This window comes from Poecilia reticulata, chromosome 22, assembly GCF_904066995.2.
Source record: "Poecilia reticulata chromosome 22, P_reticulata-male-v2, whole genome shotgun sequence".
Classification (NCBI taxonomy): domain Eukaryota; kingdom Metazoa; phylum Chordata; class Actinopteri; order Cyprinodontiformes; family Poeciliidae; genus Poecilia; species Poecilia reticulata.
In genome coordinates this window covers 7,669,023-7,691,599 of record NC_088851.1, presented here as the reverse complement: position 1 = coordinate 7,691,599, position 22,577 = coordinate 7,669,023, and the positions used below count along the sequence as shown (strand labels likewise).

At 41.0% G+C, this 22,577-nt stretch overlaps 1 protein-coding gene across 10 annotated transcripts in view; it reads left to right on the top strand.

The window, feature by feature from the left end:
* Window positions 1-22,577, top strand: part of sash1b (SAM and SH3 domain containing 1b) — a 60,589-nt gene that overhangs the window by 34,774 nt on the left and 3,238 nt on the right. For 8 of the 10 annotated variants that reach the window (XM_017302431.2, XM_017302430.2, XM_008399058.3 and 5 more), the window contains 15 exons: window positions 9,824-9,952; window positions 11,876-11,926; window positions 12,252-12,301; window positions 14,240-14,280; window positions 14,402-14,488; window positions 14,600-14,712; window positions 15,929-16,030; window positions 16,822-16,951; window positions 18,278-18,648; window positions 19,566-19,640; window positions 19,917-20,060; window positions 20,143-20,275; window positions 20,464-20,633; window positions 21,308-21,511; window positions 22,138-22,288. In XM_017302431.2, coding sequence (XP_017157920.2) covers window positions 9,824-9,952; window positions 11,876-11,926; window positions 12,252-12,301; window positions 14,240-14,280; window positions 14,402-14,488; window positions 14,600-14,712; window positions 15,929-16,030; window positions 16,822-16,951; window positions 18,278-18,648; window positions 19,566-19,640; window positions 19,917-20,060; window positions 20,143-20,275; window positions 20,464-20,633; window positions 21,308-21,511; window positions 22,138-22,288 — 1,951 coding nt within the window. Of the gene's footprint in view, window positions 1-5,857; window positions 6,263-7,200; window positions 7,660-9,823; window positions 9,953-11,875; window positions 11,927-12,251; window positions 12,302-14,239; window positions 14,281-14,401; window positions 14,489-14,599; window positions 14,713-15,928; window positions 16,031-16,821; window positions 16,952-18,277; window positions 18,649-19,565; window positions 19,641-19,916; window positions 20,061-20,142; window positions 20,276-20,463; window positions 20,634-21,307; window positions 21,512-22,137; window positions 22,289-22,577 lie in introns of those variants that run through there. The other 2 variants (XM_008399062.3, XM_081603271.1) reach the window with 2 other exon arrangements.

Below are 22,577 nucleotides of genomic sequence, written 5' to 3'. Positions count from 1 at the left end.
CCTAAAATGCAATCACACAGCATTCCTTTAGTGAATTTGAACCAGGTGAAGCTAAAACTGAGTTTTGAAATTGATTATTTCAATAATCAATTTCGATTAATCAAAACGATTAATCAAGACGATTAATTTTCAATTAATTGTTTGAACCTTAGTTTTGTGTGTCTTTTAGCTAAAAAGGTATTTTTATTTAATTTCTTCCAATATTTAATTTCTTCTTTTCTATAGCTTGAGTCCTGTAATGTAGCAGAACCTTTTGTTGTTCTGGATGAGAGAAATTTTCTGCAACGACGGGATCTCAAGTGATTGATGCGGACATCGCTAATGCAGTTCAAACACGACCGGTTTTTCTCTGTGCCATCTGTGCATCTCTTAGCGATGGTATGCATGTTACAGTGCGACCCCTCTCATCAAACCTGCATTTGGGGCTTGTCAGAATCCACTTAACCACTCAGACATGAATGGTTAAGCTCCTCCACTGATCCTCTTTCTTCCCCTCCAGGGGATCCTGTCGGTCTTTGGCCCTCTGTGCTTTGGAATGGAAGTAAAAATCTTACCGTGTACCATATCGCTGCTGCCATGTAAAGCTGCTGATTGATTGCATAACTGCATTTATGTGTAGACTTTCTCTTTTTTTTTTTTTTAACTTGACTGTTGAGGTTAATCATGTTTGTGCAGCCCTATGAGTCACGTTCGAGTGTTTTATGGGGTTTTATGTGGTACACCACAAAGTTAATGGTAATTGCGAAGTGCAAGGAAAGGAATAAAAGGTTTTCACTTCTGAAAATGTGGCGTGCATTTGTAGCACTCTGCATTTCAGTCAACACTTTTAAGAATCACTTTTCACTTGGAAGTGAAAAGTGATTCTTTAGGAAGGAGCAGTTACAGGTGCTGCTGCTTTGCAGAAAGCGCAGACGGAACCGTAAAATTTAATAAACAAAATGATAAAACGTAGAATTTCACAGATTGTCGGCAAGAAGTGAAGGATATGCAGGAGTTTCTGTTGTGTTTTCACCACTGCAGCTCAACCGTATTTTGAAACCTTTTGGAAGTTTTCATCAATTTTGACCAGCTTTCCTGAAAGAAACAGCTGCCCCCACAGCATAATATTGCCACCACTATGTTTCACCATGGAATCAGTGTGATTTCTTCCACACGCAGAAATCACACTTTTTTCTTTCTGCACGCAGGCCAACACATGCAGTCGTATCACCTCCTTCCAGCTTGTGTGTTCCTGGTTTCTGGCGAACAGCAAATGGGAATTCTTATGCTACTTTACCATAAAAGCCAGACTTGTGGATTTGCATGATGGATGGTGTTTTTCTTTTCATAATCTCTAGATTCTGGATCTGTCTAGAGTTACCAAAAGACTCCTGGCAGTTTTTTTGTTTTGTTTTTTTCTTCAGCTCTCTCCTCCTGCCTGCACGGCCTGTCAGTGGTGTCCAAATTTTTCACCAAGTTAAATCACAAAAGAGCCTCTTGGGGCTCCGGAGCCGCAGACCACTGACCTGTTGTCTGTAAAGCCTTGTTGGTGCCAGATTGCAGAGAGCAACTAGAAATTCCTCCCCAGAGGAAAATATATTGCATATCTACAGAACTTATTTTTTTTAATTTATTGGTTTATTTTGAACATAGAAGTATAAACTCACATGAACAAGGGATGCAAAAGACACACATTTCTGTACCACAATAATCTTAACACAATCAAAAAGGAGCAGGAAGAAACTTATGAACTCCCACCCCATAAACTCATATCATGTTTTCAGATGGACACTCATTATTATATAAAAAATACATAAGTTGATTTTCCATTATATCTGGGTTTACATGTCTAAATGCATCCATATCTACACACACTCATGGCTTCACTTTACATAAACCCATTAGTGCTAAACTCTCACCAATATTTCTATATGTTAAAAAAAAAACTTAATTTCCTTTTAAATTGTATTACATTTTGACTTTAACTCCTCATTTAACTTAATTTTACATCATGAACTGAAATACAAAAGCTCTTTCTTGTGCGTAAACTACGACTCCTTAAGCTTGAGTTTGCTATATCCCTCTTTCATAAAACATGCTCTGTATGAGCTCAGGCAGCAGTTTATTAGATGCAGTAAACATAATTTGAGCAATTTTAAATTCCACTTAACTTAATACCAGCTCTTTGTAACATGAAGTCACTCTCCAGCAGTGTTGCTACGGGTCTGGCTTTGTAACTATTCACGGACTGAGTGCCGGTCGACTTCCTCCCCGTCTCTTGAGTGCAGAGCGGCGCCCTCTGCGATCAAAGCCCGGATGAGGGCTCAGGTTGGCGCACACGTAGTCAGGAGACCCGGCTGTGACGGAAAACGGAGCTGGCTGGCTGACGGAGAGGAATGGCGTCCGTCTCCAGCCTCCGCTGCGCGCGCGGAGGTGACGAGCCGCCCCTCTGCTGTGAAGCCAGGCGGAAAACTGACCTTTCTGGCACGCGCTGCCTCGGCCCTTTGGCACCGCGCGCTAAACCGGGCCCTCCACCGTCTCCTCCATCCATCTGCAGCTCAGCCTAATCTGCAGCGGGAGGTCACACTCCTGCTTCCGGCCTCCTTCTCCTCCCTCTGGAGTCGGGGGTCCGCGCGCTAAAGCGGAACAATAAGCGCTATCATGATTTAACATAAGACGCTGGTTACATCTCTGAGTAACACCGCAAGCAAACGAGGTCACCACCCTGATGTATAATGTATGCTTCAAGTATCTGTAAAGGCGCCTCTCTTTTTATTTGAACTCTCGTCAGCTGTTGACAGAGGAAGAAAATCCTACGGCTTTACTCTCATGAATCATTCACTTTCACCTCCATCCAAAACGTTTGCTTTATTTTCACCTCACAGTTGTCGCCTCCTGCCCTCATGCCTCTGTGTGACCTGGGAAAGGGGCACGTAAGTAGCCATTTGCTGCCCCCTACTGGTGTGTTGCGTTTACACAAACGTATATGGGTCTGTGCTCAGCATCCAGGCATTAATGCGGATTACATACTGCTGGCCTGTTTCTTTGAAACGGTATCTTTTATTTATGCTCGTTTCCTCTGAGGTGGGGGTTGCTTGGTAGCTGTTGCACACGTCTTGTGTTGATAATAGCAGTAATAACAATAATTATTTTTCACATCTTAAATGTGTTTTATAGAATCAGAATATTATAGAAAGTACAAATTATGTACTTTATAACATTTGATTTATCACCAGAGCCAGAAAAGGGGGAGGAAACGGATAACTACTGTTGAGCATTTAGTTTGTTTTAAAAATACATAAATAATCTCAAACATAAGGTTTCGTATTCTTTAAAAGAGCACATAAATCATGTCCTGATTGTTAAACTGGTTGGTGTTTTTTAGCGCCCAGGACTGTGTTCCTGCTCCCACAACATCAAGCAGGAAAGACCTCAGCGATGATGAAGCCGTCATTTAAGCATAAAGACAGCTTCTGACTTTTTAGAGTGTATCATGCTATGCTAAAAATGATCACACTGCAAAAAATACCCCTCTCAAGACAAGTTAAGTGTAGAAAATAAGAATCTTCCAATTGTACTGGCACTTTTTCTCCATTTTCAAGTTTTATTGACTTAATACAAGCTCCTGTATCTTGCTGTAAAGTTACTTTGGTGTTATTTCAAGTTTACTGGGAAATTTGCACTATAAACTAGACATTTTGTGTTTTTGCAGTACAATAGAGCTGACAGTTTTTCTAAGTGTGGTCACGTTCATCCTGAACATAGAAACGTAAATCTCAGATGTTTGTATGAGAAAACTGACTAAATAAAAAAACAAAAAAAACATTTTAGACAAGTAAGCAAGCCTTTTCTCCCTAATGAGATGTAGGCAGCTGGATCTGAAACCAACTTTAGAAGAACATCTGTTAGACGGATGAGACACATTTGGCAAAATAAAAAAACAAATGGCTTGCGATCAAGTTTTATAATTGAGAGTGCTGGTGGGGAATGGTTATTCTCTGGACTGCTTTAAAAGCACTTATAACTGGGAAGCCTTCAATCAACCAGTTGACCACAAAGTCCTTTTTATGCCTTTGTGGCATAAATTTTCTTGGGTTAAATGTGAGGCCACCTGTCTGCCAGCTGAACACTGGTGTAAATCTCAGTGTGCCAAGTACAGAAAAAAAAATTCTACAACAGAATCTGGGTTTTTGTCTGGGCACAAAGTTCAGTTTAAGGCTTTGCTAAAAACTTTAAAACTATATGGATGGTAATAGAGACATTTCAAACTTTGAGAAAACTACAATAGAACAGTAAAGCCATGCAGCTAGGAAGAACATACTGTATATAGTATCATTTTTATAAATTGCTCTTTTTAGTTGTCCACTCTGCAAAAACACAAAATCTTACCAAGTGTTTTTGGTCTAGTTTCAAGTGCAAACATCTTATTAAACTTGAAATAGGACAAACTAACACTAAAAGCAACTTTTCAACAAGAAATAGGAGCTTGTTTAAGGACGAAATTACTTAATAATAAGAAAAACATTACTAGTTTCACTGACAGATTATCTCACTTATAACAAGATACTTTCCCCACTAAAACAAGCTCCTGTTTCTTGTGAAAAAAGTTACTTGTACGTTAGTTTTTGTACTGATTAAAATGCAGTAAGATGTTTAAACTAGAAACTAGACCACAGTTACTTGGTATTGTATATATATATTTTTTTTTGCAGTGCTGGCTTGTTGTGTCTTAAGTTAGGAAAACGTGTGAAAAAGGCCGTTTCAATCAGCTGGGGTTGTGGCCAAATGCTGTTGAAGCGTCTTAATGTTACATTTGAAACTCTAAATTTGGACATTAATGCATGAAACAATGGTGACTCAAGAAGAAGCCATTCTTATAGTCTCTGGCTTCAGTTTGAGTTCATAACATGAAGATGTACATGGTGATTTGTCCAGTGAGGCGGAGGAAGTCAGTAGAAATGTCTGAGATACCTAGCAGACCGGCAAACCATGCAGGTTTAAAATTGCATTGTGAGTCCAGTCTGTCTGTAATTCACCACTTCAAACCTACAAGTGTATTTTCTTTTAGTGACTATGTCACCAAACCACTGTAAATGGCTGCTGTTACATTGTATAAAATGTAACAGCAGTGAATGGAAGTAGCCAAAAGTCTCACTTTGCAACAATTTAAATGCACCACAGTATTGTAGCTGCCAACACATTTTGATGTCAGTCTGTCATGCCACTCAAACTCTAAGTCCATCTACTGTTTTCTTAAAATAATATGTAATTTAACCCTAAAAATAAAATTAAATCTAATGATAAGCTGTCATGGATAACAAAATATGGTCCTCATTGGGTATAATGTTTGGAGAAAGTGGTTTTGACTGTGTTTTTGTATTAATGTGATTCAGACTGTCGGAGCACACGAAAAGGAAGAACCATAGTTGGCAAACTTTATGCTCACAAACAGCCATGTTTGCCTCCATAGTCTGCCTCTTCTTGCCGTCTCTGTGGCATGAAGTGGTCTGTTTCCTTGTCCCTTCTTCCTGGGATCTTTCTAACATTGAAGCTAAGTACAGCATTTTTTTTTATAAACTGGGGGGAAAAAATGTAAAGAATCTTGTTGGTTCGATTCATCCGTATTTGGTAGTGCCATCAGTTTTAGCGAGGCTAGGATCCAAAGACTCACTCTGTATCCAAAAATTGTTCCGAAATGACTTGCCTCCTCAGAGAGACTCTGGGAAAGCAGACTGTGATTTAGTTTTGACTCAGTTTGATGATTTATAGGTTTTATCTCGTTCGTTTTGAATCGCTGCTCTTTAATTGTACCTTTTTTTTTTAAGTAAAGAGTATTACTTTTGCCTATATTAGTACGTAAAGCACCAGAAATCAAAACGTACCTTTTGACACATAATTCACCTCATCATCGTGAATTGGGGCAAACAGAGCAGCACTTCCATGCACTTTGAGGTGGTAGTTTATTTGAAGAGCAGATCCATGAGTCAGCCAGTTTCCCCCATGGGCCGCAGCTGGAGCGAGTCGACGGCTCCACCCAGCTGCAACCAGCGTCATATGTGGTTGCAAATTCCCCAACCTCCCCGCAGCCAGACTGTCTAATTTATGCGCATCGGTCTCCCCTCTCCACCCCTCCTCTCGCTGCAGGATGTATTGTCCTCCGCTCTCTAAACTGAGTTAAGTTTCTGAGCTGAGCGTTTCACTTAACAGAGCTGTGGGAGGACTAAACTCTGCTGCTGCTGCTGCTGCTGGATAGCTGTTGTTGGCAGCCAGATGCCTGTTTGTGGTGAGTGTTTTTGTTTTTTTTAATGTTTTGCGCTGGAATGTGATCCTGTGAATGTGGTTTTTCCTCTGGAGATTCATTGAAGAAATCTGTTTTCTTGCTACAAAGCGAGATGTTGTGCGTGCTTTTTTGACCGCTTGACGTGGGGATTTGATTCTGTTTTAGGTCATTATTTCACTTTGACGACTCGGGGAACCTTTAACACACACACACGCACACAAAACTGTAACTCTGTAACTTTCAAACATCCTCGACGCAAAATCCATAAAGCCGGTCCTGCATCTATCCAGATGTGTCATTCCTTACATTTCTTTTTCAGACAAATCTCTAGTTTTAGTCCACCTTGTCGTTCATGTTCAGTCATCCATTCGTGTTGAGTCAATCATTTATCGTGAAAAGTTCTTTTGAAAGCAAACCCAGGAACAAAGTCTTCTAACATCCTGAAGTACATGATTTGATGGTACTTTGGCCTGGTTTCCTGAAGACAAGTCAGATGAGCTGTACAAACACTCACACCCTGGACCCCCAGGGCATTGCAGAGCTTTTGTTTCGCTGTGTGATGCTGAGAAACGTGACACCACACTCTTCTTTTTAAAACCTCTGTGGCTGAAGTGTCACGCTGCAGCTTCGGCCTGAACACCGACCATTTGCATGCGGCTGAGAAAACGCTGCAAAAAAAACAACCAAATTCGTACTAGAGTAGCTTTTAAGCACGATATAAGAGCTGATTTTATGTATATGTCGTTAATATGGATAAGGAAAAGTATTATGTTTCTAGCACATTTTTCCCACGTTATAAGTGAAGCTAAACTTTTCCGTATCAAGGATTGAAACAAGCTCCTATATCTTGCTTGAAAGTTACTTTTAAGTTAGCTTCATCTCAATAAAAGTGTGCCAAGATATTAGCACTAGAAATTAGAGCAGAATGAAAAAAGATTTTGTTTTTGTGGTGAATATTTTCACAGAAACAGTCGAAGCTTGAGTTCAGGCCTATTAACTTGTTTGTTTAGTTTAGTTTTCTCTATATGCACATCCATCCGTGATGGAGGGCAGCGGGGGTTCATACACGCTCTCCAAACCATGTTGAATAAGCGCCCAGGCTGCTGCGATATCATGTGGCTGCGGGTACAAAGGGCTGCTTATGTGAAGCGGTGGCAGTTGGGGGCAGAAGAGTGGTTGCTGCCAGGCGCAGCTCCTCAGACCGACCCGCTCTTGCTCTTATTTATTGAGCGAACGAACGAACAGCAGGCAGGATTTCTCAGGCCGTTTGGAACCGGGGTCGCCATGAATGGGCCTCTCTTTTCTGGACAGTCGGACCAGTCACAGATTGTCTGGACACGAGGCGACGGAGTCCAGGGTATCGCTTTTCACTGCAGTTGGAGCATTTGCATAACGTCAGGGTGAGGCGTAATGATGATGATGATGATCTGTGCGGCGGTTTATGAGCGGAGTACCTGCTCATTACAGACGCAGCGTGTGTTTGTGTGCGCGGTCCTAAAGGGCCTCCCAGGTTTTTGGAGCTTATAGTCTGCCGTTTGGTTTTGTTTTCCTGGAGATTTTTTTTTATATTTTGGTTTCTAAGGATGGCTAAGAGGTCAGAAGACCTCTTATCAAGAAAGTCAGATTTTTATCCTGTTCATTAAATGCATCAGAGGAGCTGCTTTTTTTTTTTTTTTTTTTTCAGACTATAAACTCATCGACTACACCCATGCACTTTGATGCAGCTTGTTTGAAATTCATTTAAAAATGAAAAGTGTGGATTTGATTCAAACATTTTCCATGAGCATGCAAAACGTTTTATTTAACCCTAAACGTTTCCTTCTTCCACCCTTTGTTCCTGATGATTCCATTTTTTTTTCTCCAAATATCCTTTCTTTCTTCCTTTTCTTTGTTCTTCTTTTCCTTGCATCCTTCCAGTCTTCCTATTTATGCCCTTCCTTCATCCTTCACTTTTAGTCCGTTCTTTTCTTCTGTCTCCTGTCTGCTTCACTTCCTTGTCCCCATTTATCTTCCTCCTCCCTCCTTCCATTAAACCTTTTCTTTCCTCCTTGTCTCCTTGTCTTATGACCCGTCCTCATTCGAATCTTCCTCCTTTCTATCTTTTTGCTTCCTCAATTGTTTCCTTCTTCTTTCTGCCGTCTCTCCATCAGTCCTTTTCTTTTTTTCTTGTCTCCTTGCTTCCTTCCTTTCTTCCTCATGCCTCCTTAATCATTTCCTTCCATATGCCAATCTGTCATTTGTTGGTCTTCCTTCTTGCCTTTCTTCTTTTCTTCCTTGTGTTGGTTTTTTTCTCTTTCCTCCTTCACATTTTCTTCTTCTATACTGTCCTTCTTTCCTTATTCTTTCGTCTTTGTCTTGAAAGGTTTGATATTTATATCTGGCTCCTGTCACAATATTTGCTGTATCATTTATTAACTTACTAAAGATATTTGAGAACTCTGCAAATTTGCTTCGCATTAAAAAATGTATAGAAACCCTCGGATTAATGATCAATACCTCTATCAATAATCTACGGTGCATTTCTTCTCTTTATGTCATAGTCCTTAGGAAAATGTTATTGTTTTGAAGGAAAAACCAGAAATCTACTAGTTTTACATAAATCATCGATGTCGGTACATCGACTACACGTATCAGGGGTTGATTTTAATGCTGATCATTTAACATTTCTTTAATTGGGATCAATTAGGTGTGAGCCATTATTGTATTGTTTATTGTGAAAATTTCAATTTCCATTGGAGATGTTAAATGACCTGAAAGCAAAGTGACATTATTAGAAATGTTATGTTCATCATTTTGTCCAGTTTGTTCCACAAGAACATAAATATTGGTAACATTTGTAAACATGGCTGAAGTTGGGAAGAGCAGCGTTTTTCACAGACACGCAGTTAAAGAAGACAGTAAGTAGTTTTTTGATCACTATTTTTATCATTATCGCAATAGTACCACAAAATAACATGATAAAATCATGGTAAAGTTGGACGGAACCCAATGACATAGGAAGAAGACCTGAATTGTGAAAAAAACAGATCAGATGTCAGAGAAAACTGGGAATCGGTGTCAACCAGTGAGACTTTTTTTTTTTTAAACTAGAAACTGATTTTAATTTTTTTTTACACATTAACCGGAAAGAGCATGTTCTGAAAAATTTATCTATCGCACAGAAAAAGAAACCCTCCAAAACCTCTGAGTTGCACAGTTGAAGGAACGTGGAGCGGAGTTATGTGACCGACTCCTTGTGGTTCACGGTTGGATGATCCGCGGCCTCTTAGGTCGAGTCTCGATGGCTTTGAGGATGTTGAGTGTCGGAGTTGCGTCAGTCGGGGCCTCTCCTTCCCCCGCAGGGGTCACATCTGAGCAGGAACGTGACGGTTCTGGTGAAGATACAGGCTTTATCACAGCTTTTGCCCTCCTGGTGCTTTATCTCTCCCGCTTCCCGCTTATCTGTGTTGCCACCGACGGCGGCAAAAGTTTCAAACAATGGCTTATCACGACGGTGGCTGCTGCTGAGAGGGATTCGTTTTGTTCCTCTGTTTTGTGACACCTGTGTGTGTGTGTGTGTGGCAGGATGGCTCTGTGGGGAACCTTGATGACCTGGCCCAGGAGTACTCGCAGTACTACGGCACCTCCCTCAGCGACGTGTGCGAACGGATGGAGGAGCTACGGAAACGCAAACTAGTGCAAGAGATGGAGATGGTGAGGAATCTTTAACCTTTTTTTTTCTTTTTTTTTTCTTTTTGTTGTTTTTTTGTTTTTGTTTCTTTTAGAGTTTGACGTCACTGAAAAAATCTGCTTTGTTCAGGTAGCAGAGAAGATTAAATGTCTTCCTCGGGATAAATACACGGCCTGCAGCGGAGGTGTGCAGCTCGTTGTAAACAGCAGAAGCCTCAATAACATGTTTTGTCTTTGCAGGGTGCCATTTTCTCCTACAAACTACAAAAGAGGGGTATTTATTTTCCTCTGTGGAGCAATTTCCACAGAGGTTCTGGAAAACGTTCACACTGCTGTCAGTTTGTTTTTTAGGTCAGATTAAATCGTAATGGAACAGTTTGCATCAATTTCCTATCCTTAAAGTGACATTTAATTTGCACATTTTAAACAAAATCTTTCAGAGAGACGCGTATACAAAAAAAGTTGCAATATTTTGATCAGATGTGCGATCTTAAACTGTTAACTTAATTAACTAATACTCTTAACTCATCTGTGGCACCTTCTCCAGTTTTAAAAGCTCTTTGAAACATTGTTTGAAAACTACTGATTTGCCTATTTTATACGGCATCTTATATTTGAAATTAAATGAAATTAGCTGTTGTGCTAACTCCATTACACTGCCAACTGCTGACATTTTGATTAATATTAAAATAGTCCTAATTTAAGTAAATGAACAAAATAATACTTTTTTTTTTGAAGCACCTTCAGTCTTATCAGTAGAAATGATTCATAATGACACAGCTTTGTATATCTGCCAAATCTATTAGATTAAAATTATATTTTTATTAATCTCAATGTAACCCCACAGATTTTCTTAAGGATTTAGTTCAGAACTTTGAGTAGGCCATTCCAAAATGTTAGTTTTCATCCCATTAAGCAGTTTGCTTGTTGGATGTAAGATTTGGATCATTTAGATTTTGTAGCCCCACAGCATGATGCTGCCCCACCATGTTTCACTATCTTATTAACGGCACAGGTTGATTAGATTCACTAGAACCATTGATGCTGTTGAATGAACTAAATGAGACTAAATGCAAAATTTGATTGTGCAGATTTATGCAAGCTGGTTATTGCAGAGGGTTTTTTTTTCTTTTTCTAGATTTTCCCCTTTAAAAGATTTAAATGTAATGGTCTATTTTTGGTTTGATTTGGTGATGTTGCCCTTAATGTGCAATATTTGTATCCTTTATTCTGTTTTTATATGTATTTTATATTTTCTTTTTGAGTGATTCTGTATGCGGATTTAGGCCTGTCACGATAACAAAGTTTGCTGGATGATCAATTGTCCCAGAGGTTATTGTGATATAAGATAATATTGTTGTTTTGAGACCATTTTTAAGTGATATAAATGGCAAAATAATGCAAGAATTCATCCTGAAACATCAATAAACTTTAAATTGTAATGAACATTTAACACAGTAAACAGAAACAACAAATAAAATGGATACTGTAGTCTCTGTAAACAAAACGGTCCTTCAAAATAAGAGACTAAATAAGAGCCATTTGAGAGACCAAAGCACCAGACTGAAGATTTAGTCATCCAGTTTTTGGCAGAAAGAGAGAAGAGAAAAACGATAAATTTTAAATGTAATCGCGGTAAATTGATTTATTGTTCATTGTGACAGGCCTTGCTGTTATTGCTTGTGTCACTAAAGGTGGAAAAAGGACAAAAATCTGACATTTTATCAGAAACGTACTATTTTCACATCCACTGTAACTAAAGCGTTGAGAGAGAAAAAACCCTGTAGGTGTTGATGTCCTGCCCCGTTTGGGCTCAGACGTGATTAAACAGCCCTTAAAGTAACACTTTGAAAATGTTTACTGACCATATAAACCAGACGAACCTCAAGCCAAGTGTTTCATTACGATGACACTGTGATTTACTCCTCTGCTCCCACTGCGTTTCAGGGGAAGGTTGACTCAGCGGCTGCGTCGCCACACCTCCGCTCTCAGATCCAGGTGAGTGTCAGGCCCCAGGAGGACGCTGCCGCTTCCTGTTCTGTGCGTCAGCAGGACAAGACCGCTCGATAGGGGGTCGCCAGGTCATGATGATCGCCGAGTAAAGCAACGTGAGAAGCCCAAAAAGTAACATCTGACTCGCTGGGGACGCGGAGGAGCTGTCCTTGAAACTGTAGCTTACAGATGTAAACACGAGGCGAAACATGAGACGTTTATTGGCTGCTGGTTCACATTAGAACACAATGTGAAGCAATAGTTTTGTGATCTTCAGGGATTCAGATTTGAAACTCTTAAACGTCTCATCGATTGATTCTCATCCTTTTAGGAATCTCTTGGACTCAGCAGCGGCACATCGACTCCGGAGACTGAGAGGAGGTACAAACAAAACCGTTAACGACCGGTTCTCTCGGTAAAGGGAGGGTCAGATCTAGGATCTGCAGTCTGGATCTACGTCTGCAGGCTGCGGCCTGATTAGGCTTCCTGCATTATCTCCGTCAGGCCTAAAGCCATGTGCGTTTCCTCCCCTTCCTGCTGACCCCGCAGTCACACTTATGAAGCGTTTCTGCGTAACCTCCGCACTTCCTTCCTTCCCTGCATTGTCTCTTCCGAAGGTTTATAAGGATTACTCACGTTTTTTTGACCTTAGAAAGCTGAATCAGATTTATAAAAACGGACATAGGTGATGACTAATGCCAAAGAGTCGTGATTAATCGATCAGGATTGTTTGAGAGAGGAAGAGAGACTGAAAGTTCAGACATTTCATTCTAACTACCAGTCTTATAATTCTGGATGCAGCTGTAGGAAACAAAAGAATGGATTTGTTACTCCACTTTCACATCCACTCAGAAGATGCGCATACTGCCCCCTAGTGGGCTAAAAGCATATTGTTGCAAATAACCTCACAAGCCTGAAAAAAGTATCAAATCAAAGACATTTTTATTTCTCACATTTTATTCTTAAAATCCCAACGTTGCAGTTAAAAATCTATTTTTATTCCTAAATTTCTTGGCGGGATTTACCTCAGGAAGCTGACTATTAGCTGCCAAACAAGAAAGGAGCATGATTAGATCTGTTAGTCTCTTTGTCTAAGCTGTGCAAATCTCCACTTTCTGCTGAATTTATTTGAGGCTAAAATAATAATTAATCCACTTTTTTAATGTAATCATGCACAGCAGAACATAAAAATAGCTTTCTTTTTTTTAGGAGTAGTGATGAGGAATGCTGTAGTATAGCTAGTATATAATCTAAATACAGCAGCCTTTTTCACACTGCAGAACACAGGTTATAAAAACAAAAGCCTAGATAAATTAAAAATCTCAAATGCAAAACCAACTTGACTATGATGGATTAGAAATTTGTCTAACTAGCACTCACTGGTATCTGACCTGTCAAAAACTCAGAAATCCAATCCAGTTTTGATCAGTAAACGCACCACAGCTAAGCATTAATGCACTGTTATCAATCCTCTTTAATGTGGAAGCTGTTGCTGTGTCAACAAGACTCGAATGTAAAGTTAATCCAACAGATTTAGGTCTAAAATAATATTTTAGTAATGTTGTTTCAGAGCCGCCCAGCTGATCACCTGCATGTGGAGTTAAAGATTAGGGTGATGGTCAGCAGGCCCCTCAAGTGCAACTTGCAAACAGCTGCTATAAGAAGGGCTTAATTTGTATTTGGCTTCTATAAAGTAGTAATACAATAAGGCAACTATTTATTGCTGTAGCTTGTAGTTGCTCTCTGTATTCTGTGAAGAGAATGGTTGACCTGAATGCTTGATTCACCACAAAGCAGGTCTGATCTGTTTGAAGACAAATGCACAGAAACAACAGGAGTCAGCTGAGGGAGGGACTGACAGTCATGCATAACAAAGAGCCCAGAGACAGACAGAGAGGGAGTGTGAAAGTGTGTGGGGAATTCAGAGGCCACACTGCTGCTGCTGCTGCCACAAAACTCCAACCAGACGAGAAAAAGCCTCCATTGTTCCAGCGATGGCCGCAGAGCGCTGACCTCTGTTCATCAACACAGAGCAGCACAGACTCTGCTTCGTCCACTTCCACTGCTTTAATTTGCCCTGCTGTTGTCATGAGGCACAGTGCGCCTTTGTGATTCCTTTTGGGTTTTCACGAGCTCGTTCTCTGTGAATCTGACGTAAGTGGAGAAGATAGACAAGACTTCTTGATAAGGGGGTGAAAAATGGTGAAAAGGGATTGAGGATGAAGAGAATAATTTTGGATCGAAGGTACTGGCTCTGGTCGGGGGTTTGACTTTACATCTAAACAATTCAATAGTTAAATGTAGATTTAATGTCTTCAGGTTTCCTGTCCACAAATCCAGCTCGGACGACGGATCAGGAGGTAGGAACAACTTTTTACTGGCGTTCTCGTATTTCCCCGACTCTTCCTTTAGATACCATAATCATGTTTTCATTTTTAATGTCAAATTGTAAAAGCGTGCTCCTTGCATGTTTCTCTTTAGGAAAATGGGATGCAAGGAAAAAGAGCAAGTCTTTATGGCAGAGTTTCCGCAAGTCACAGAAGGGAGTGATGCGCCAGACTTCAAAAGGTAAAAAAAAACAACAGAAAAATAATGTGATTAATACAAGTTATTGAGCAATATAGCTGAGTGTTTTATTATTTGACCTGCTGATTTAAACGCTGCGCTTGTTTGTTTCAGGTGACGATGTTGGCTTCGTTGCCAGCGAGATCACGATGAGCGATGAAGAGCGTATTCAGCTGATGATGATGGTGAAGGAGAATATGATCTCGATAGAGGAAGCCCTCGCACGGGTATGGAGTCATAAATGTTATATTCGCAAAACAGAAAAGTTGCAGTGAATTGAGACAAGCTAATAATCAACAAAGACCTGTTAGAAAAAGTTTCTTTAAAAAAAAAAAGTTAAAATGAGCAAACAGGTGGAGATAAATACATGACATCATCAAGGATGATCAGAACTGAAACTTATGTAGATTCAATAAAGACAGGGTGGTTTATTTCATGTCTTTATGTAAATGTTGATGAATTCGGCTGAGCAAAACTCCAAATTCTGTTTCTCAAATAAGTTTAATATTCCATAACATCAATAAAAAGCAGTGTTTTTACTCCATATCTGGGTTGTTTTTGCATAAATTGCTGCAGCCATGCAGCATAGTGTCAGTTACCACCTTGCTGAGGTGTTGGGGAAGCTCATGTTACTTTAACAGTGCACATTTTCTGGGTACTTTTGTTATTGAGTCATTTGTAAACATATACGTCCACATTTTTTCCTTCCACACAACTTTCCTGTAAAAAAAATGTCGATACAGTATTCTGTAAACAACCAGCTTTTCCAGCACTGACTCATTTTGGCTCAAATCTTTTGCTGTAGGACTGACAACCGTTAGCTCAATAGTGTTAGCGTAGCTGTAACTTTGCATGTCTGGATTTAAAAAATAATTTTTAAGTTCATTTATATTCACACTTCATGATGTTTAATAATCATCAAAATTGAGATTAAAAATAAATATTTTGAATATGTCAGTGTGTAAAAAATGTTTCACATGTTTAATGTACTGAAGATCTAATTTATTGAGATGCATCTGTATGTTTTATTTAACCTAAAAAACATGAATGAAATATGTTCCATCCTCCACTGTTGAACTGTAAACCATATTTACCTGTATGACTGAGTGATAAATTGCTCTAGAAGGTATTGCGATAAACGATAATATTGTTTTGTGACCATGTTGAAGTAAACATAATGGTAACGGCATAATAATAGATTCTCAAAGATCAATAAACTTTCAATTCCAATGAAAGTTTATTGGAACTTTCATTGGAATTGAAAGTTCCAATAAACTTTCAATTTTGGATGTTTAAAATGGAAGACATTTTAAACATCCAAAACAATAGAAATGACAAATAAAAGGATTTATGAGGTTTCTGTAAACAAAATTCTTCTGCTTGTTACGACAAACTTCCCTCGTCTCACTGAACCAACCGAAACGCTTCTGTCTCTCTTTGCAGCTGAAGGAGTTTGAGACCCAGAGCAGACAGACGAGCCGGTGCGACCCCCCCGAGTCCCCGGAACCCTCGGGGCCCGGCCCAAACGACTCATTCAACTGCACCGTGAGTCTCTCCGCTCCCCTTGCTCGTTGTTTACCTCTGAATTGCTAACTCGTGCAGCGGCGGCGCCTCTGGTTTGCTGCTGCCAAGGCCACTGAGCTGTTGACAGCACTTCTCCTCTTTGGCTCTGCCTGTGTCCCGGCGGTGAACCGAGGCCCCTCTAAAGCTCTGCAGCTCAGGGCCCTTTCCCAACCGCAGGGCTCCGGCTGGACTCCTATTCATTGCTGTCAAAGCGCTAACCCCCCATTGTGCTGCAGCGGGCGGCCTGATTCAGCACAGGCCCACTGTTATGCACGCCGCAGCTCTTTTATGCACCAGTGGGCCGATAAGGGCACATTTTTCAGATTCATCTGAACGTCCTCTTTGCTTCTGATGAACTTCATTTGTTGATTTCTGTCTAATTTCCCCTCATATTGAAGTTTCCTTTTAATACCAGCTGTTGTTTTGTCTCCAGATGAGTATTCTGGGTCACACTCGCTGCCTCCGTTCTGGTCAGACCTTAGACACGCCGCTGACTTCCAGTTCAGACGGTGGCTGGCGTTATTTCCGAGCACACACCCGTGCCTTTTCACACACCTGATTTTAGCCTTGCTTTCACACGTAGCTTAATGGTTTGCCATCTGCCTGATGCGCAGTAATACTTCTGTGGTTTCCTGCAGTGTATTTATACGCAACGATGTTCTGTAACGAGAAGCAGAGGCAGGCTGTGTTACTGTTTGTAAAAATAGACAATGTTCAATTAAATTAAGATGGAAATATCAACATTTCTTTATTTCTTTTTTGTTTTTTTGTAGCCTGTTGAGCAGTCTGACAACGAGGAGGAATCTCCGACGTTCAAAAGGCTCCACAAACTGGTCAACTCCACTCGGAAAGTGAAGAAGAAGCTGATCAGAATAGATGAGTCCAAAAGGCTCGCAGCGGACGGTACTGAAGCCTCTGTCTCTTTACATACACATAAAAGTATTACTAACCCTTTAACTTTTTTGTTTCACAAGTGAAAATGTGATGTGAAAGTGTTCACCTAACCCTCGCTCTCCATCCTCCGTGTGAAACCACACGTATAGCTGCAGGTCTGCTGGGTTTGCCTCAGCTTCAGTCTGATTTTTGTTGTTGATTCTTCAGTGCAAAGTTTCCCAAAAATGTCTGTCTAACTTTCAACTCTTATTAGCGATTCTGAATTGGATTTAGGTTTGAAATCTGAGTAGGGGATTCTTCTAGATAATTAAATATGGTTTGCTCTAAGCCAGGTCTGTGTAGCTCCTGCTGTTTTCAGGGTGATTGGACGTTGAACCTCTGCATCAATCTCTGGTTCTGGTTCAGGTTCAGGTTCTGTTTTGTCTCCAGTGTTTCCTTGTATTTAACATCATCCATGTTTGCGTCACTTTTGGACCAGCTTCCATCTGAGCGAAGTTTGTCTTCCTCACTTCCCTTCTTCAAATCAATCGAAATTGGTGTCAAACATTTGCGCAGCAAAAAGTTTGTTTAAAGATATTAGGACGTGTTTCCAGAGGTCATCAAAGGTCAGCCAGCTCCCCACCACATTTATAAAATCAAAGCAATTTTGCGTCAATAAATTGTGATTTAAATATATATATATATATACACACATTAGTTGCACAAACCTAGCAAAATAAATTAGTAAAAAAATTGTTTGATTTTGTTAATGTGAGAGCAGAGGTGACCTCTGGAAACTGTTTTTTTTTTTTTTTTGTTTTTGTTTTTTTTATGTTAAAAATTACAGCAGCACAAATAACATTTTTGGTGTGAAATTGACACCATGTTTCATTTGACCTCTGGAAACATTTATTAAAATAACAGCACAAACAGACATTTCTGCCACTCAAACATGGGGGTCGACATCTCTCAAGTCCAGTTTCTTTGTCCCCGGTGATTAAATGCATCCCCACAGCAGGATGCTGCTCTCATGACTTCTCCTAGCTTTCTTTCAACAATGGCTTTCATCTCACCAAGCTTGGGGACAAAGAAATCCAGATTTATGGTGTGAAAACTAAGAGCATCCCCCACCTGAGCTGAGGATCTCTGCAGCTCCTCCTGAGTAACCACTGGACCTCTTAGTTTCTTCTCTGCTTAAACCTCTGGTCAGATTAGATGAGCATTGTTTCTTGGTAGTTTAGCATCTGTGCAGTTGAGCAAACGGACTGTAGTCGTTTATAATTGTGCAAACTCTACATACATTCCTGTTCTTCTAAGAACTCAGTTTTCATGCGAGTTGTACGTTTGTTTACCCAGAGAGCCTGAGCGTAGATGGTCTACCCTGTGGTGACAGCAGCGTCTCCCAGCATCCAGGTGTGCAGAGGAAACCCTTGGTTTGTCCCCTGGACTCCTTGGCTTCTGCTCTGCAGAAGCAGCTGGACTCCGACAGCCTGACCACGTCCCCGTCCTCCAGCAGCCTGGACACGTGCAGCAGCCAGAAGGCAGCGCAGGGCTGCGGGAGGTGCAGCGGGAGCCCCGCTCATCAGGAGGCCGGTGTGGCGGAGGCCGGCGAGGGCTCCTCCTTCTCGGAAACGGAGGGGTGCGGCGAAGAGGAGCCCAAAATGGCGCGGTCGGTGACCGACGGAGAGCTCCGTCATCGGGCTCTGGGCTTGCTTAGCCATCATGGAGTGAGTACTGGTGGTACTGGAGTACTGCATCATGTTGGTTAGAATGTTCTGATTGATTTCTAATATACGGTAATTGTAATGTCCTGATTTGCCGGTATCAACTTTAGAAACTAAATGTTGCTAGCAGTGCTTCCCGCCATGAATGAAAGGTACTGATTTATATTAAGAGAGGCTACGTCACACTGTGTGAGAGTGAGCAATGCAAAACCGCGCAAAAGTAAAACCGGGTCGTAATATTTCAATTAGCACAGTTAGCATGGCTAACTGTAGACATCAGTATCTGCATGAAACAACTCAAACTTAAGACTTTCTAAGACCACTATTGAAGAAAGTTAAAACCTATTTCTCCACAGAAATGTAACTTCGTCCAGCCAAGTGGTGATAAATTTCCACTTACCCATGATGGATGTAGATACTGAGACTAGCTAGCAAAGATAAGTTAGCAGCTTGTTAGTGGTAGCCTCAACGATTTTAGATGCATGAATTTAAGATATTTTAATGCCTTCATTTTAGATACAATAAGACTTCTTAAGGATGCGCGCACACCTAGTTTCCTGCCCTCAGTAACAGCTTCCAGACCGAAGAGTGTTTCTGTGACGCGGCCAAGGGGTGTCAGATTCACACCACTTGGTAGGACTTAAGGATCATTCACTGGTCATAAAAATATTGTATTTTTGGGCTTCTGTCTGGTCATTCATCAGTTTATTTATTTATTTATTTTTGGACTTCCTTCCTGGTTCAGTCCAGACCAGTTATGTGACACGGGACTCAGTTGTCTTGTGTATCCATTAGTCTCTGCTTGTATGTTGAAATGCTGCACTGATAGATAGATACTAGGAACAGTCCCCGACCACTGTTCCTAGTATCTATTAACAAACTCTTAACTTTTGAATGTTTTGTTCTGTGGTTTCTCGCAGAGAGCTTGCAGCTTTGGAGGATTTGACCTGACCAGTCGCTCCGTTCAAACAGTCACTTCTGACATTGACAGCACTGTATGTTACTGAAATTTAAAATGGGCTAACTTCAACACTATGCTAACCAACTGTTAACTTCTAAATATGTCAGAACTTTTCCTTAGCATTTTCTGTGTTATAATTGTTAGTATACTGGATTTATATAGAGTTTGTTTAGGGTTAAACCGGGTTGAAAATGTGCTTAAAACATCCCAGTGTAATATAATGGAGTTTGTGGTTGGAATGCAGCAAAGTGATGTGTGAAAACTTTTCCAAGGCATTGAACCATTCTCCTTCTTTTTCTGTTTAAATTAGACAAAAGATGGAGAGAGTGACTTCAGAGACGAAGTCAAGTCTCCCTCGCTGTCACGGATTTCTCTGGGTAAAAAAGTCAAGTCAGTGAGGGAAACCATGAGAAAACACATATCCAAGAGATACCATTGTTCTCTCTCCGAGCAGGTACAGAGTGTTGAGGCTTGGTCATCAAACCCATTAAAAACTCTGGTAATAACCTCTTTATTCTTGCTCTACTTTGCCACAGTCGAGTCCGGACCGAGTAGCCAGCTGCCCTCACTCGCCTCAGACCGACGCCGACTCTTTGGAGAAACCCAAACTGAAGCCAGGAGGCTCAGTGGAGAGCCTGAGGAGCTCCCTCAGCGGCCAGAGCTCCATGAGTAAGTCAGCTGGTTTGCTGCTGTTAGGTAGGATTTGCCTAGTTTGTGTTTGACCAGATGTGTTGTGTTTATTGTCCAAGCATTTTCCCATCTGTTACAAAGCAGATGAAAAATTGCTGATTGACCCATAGAAGCTCGTGATCTTGATGTATGGTTTTTTTTTGTTTTTTTTTTTGTGATTTTCATAGGTGGCCAGACGGTCGGCACCACCGACTCGTCCAACAGCAACAGAGAAAGTGTGAAGTCGGAGGATGGAGAAGAAGACGAGCTGCCTTACCGTGGACCTTTCTGTGGACGCGCGTTGGTTCACACCGACTTCATCCCGAGTCCCTATGACACGGACTCCCTCAAACTGAAGGTGCGCTGCAATAAGGTTGCGTTCATACCAGCCCTGTTTGGTCCACTTTAATCGTACTCCGGTTCGTTTGGGGAGGCGTGAAGGCACAATCGAACTCTGATGCAGACCTAAAGATTGAACTCTAGTCCGTTTAAGAAGTCCGTTTAAGAACCACGGTCTCAGTTCAGTTGAAGTGAACTCTGGTGCGGTTCAGCAGAACAGAGAGACCGCTGCAAAAGCAGAAAGTGGACTATAACGCAGGGTATTCTGGGTAAATGCAACAAAAACAAACACAAGAGTCTAGTGCTAATGGGAGAAATGCCTCGTGGTCTTTGACCAGCAGCGAAAGAGAAATCCTACAACCTTTAAAATCTTAAACCACTTAGTTTCATCTACTAAAAGTTGCGTTCAGTGTCTTCTTCTGGGGTTTTTGTGACATTTTCTTCAGCAGTTCTTGGTGCAGCGCCGCCAGAGGCGATTGCTGCGTGAGCAGGTTTTCAATTTGTTTGGATTGTTTGACACAGTGCCGTACAAAAGTGAACCGCATCAGCTGAAAATGTAACAAATGCTGTAATTTTGGTCCCGAATCGAACCAAGTCTACCGGACTAAAAGGTGTGAAAACACCCTAAATCACACAGTGCACAGAGAACACCTGATGTATCAAAAGAAACTCACTCCAAAGCTCTGATTGCAGTGTGGAGACGTGATCGACATCATCAGTAAGCCCCCGATGGGCACCTGGATGGGAATGCTCAACGGGAAAGTCGGCACCTTCAAGTTCATCTACGTGGATGTTCTGAACGAGGAGGTGAAGCCCAAGAAGACGCGCAGGAGGAGAAAGGCCCGGCACCCCAAACCCACATCGGTGGAGGAGCTGCTGGAGCGCATTAATCTGAAGGTAAACGTGACGACAAGCAGCCACACAAACAGAAACATACAGGAGTTTTTGGTGCTAAAGCAAGGATCTCACCCACAGCACCAACCACACCGTAACCACAGTTCAAAATGGGAAACACAGTAGAACATGACCACACTCAAGAAAAACATGCAGCTGAGAGCTTAAAGAACTTTCTTAGAGATTGATAATCAGTTGAAGCTCTTAATTTTCTAACTTAATTTTTAAGCAACTAACTGAATCTGGAAATAACGTTAAGATTCTTAAGTAACAACTTCCTCACCAAAGAGAGTTGCTGTCAATTCAACTGGATTTTATGAATGCAGCTAAATACAAACACACCCCAATGTGATCTGGTAGCCCCTACGGATGGTGTGTTTATCGATCGTTATCTTGAGTTTAGACTGTCGGCTGCCTTCGAATTGTAAAGAAAAACTTTTCCACTTCTTTCATTTCCTATATGTTTGCAATACTTCTTGCTCAGAAATGAGTACAATAGATCCAGATAATACAATCAAATGCATGAGAAAACTTTCAAACTGTATTTGGAGCTTTTTGAAATCTGTTTGGGATTAATGTAGTTTCATGACTTGCTTGTCAAGCTTTATAAAAACCTCTCCTCTCCACAGGAGCATCTCCCCACCTTCCTTTTTAACGGATATGAGGATCTGGACACGTTCCAGCTGCTGGAGGAGGAAGACCTGGACGAGCTGAACATCACAGACCCCCAGCACAGAGCGGTGCTGCTCACCGCCGTGGAGCTGCTGCAGGAGTATGAAGGTAGGTCTGAAACGGCACAGACAGGACTCCTGCAAAGACGGGAGAAAAAAAAGTGATGTACAACTCGGAATAAATGTGGAAAAACAAAATGGTAGAAAAAATACTCAACCCACACTTGATTTATTTTCCAGCTCTCACCAAATGTCTTTGGTATCCTTCCTTCCTTCTTTCATGTCCTTCATTCCTTCCTTCATTTTGTCGTTCATTCTGCAATATCCTTCCTTGCTTCCTTTCTTCACGTCTCCTGTATCATTCCTTCTTTCCTTCTTTCCTTTGATATCCTTCCTTG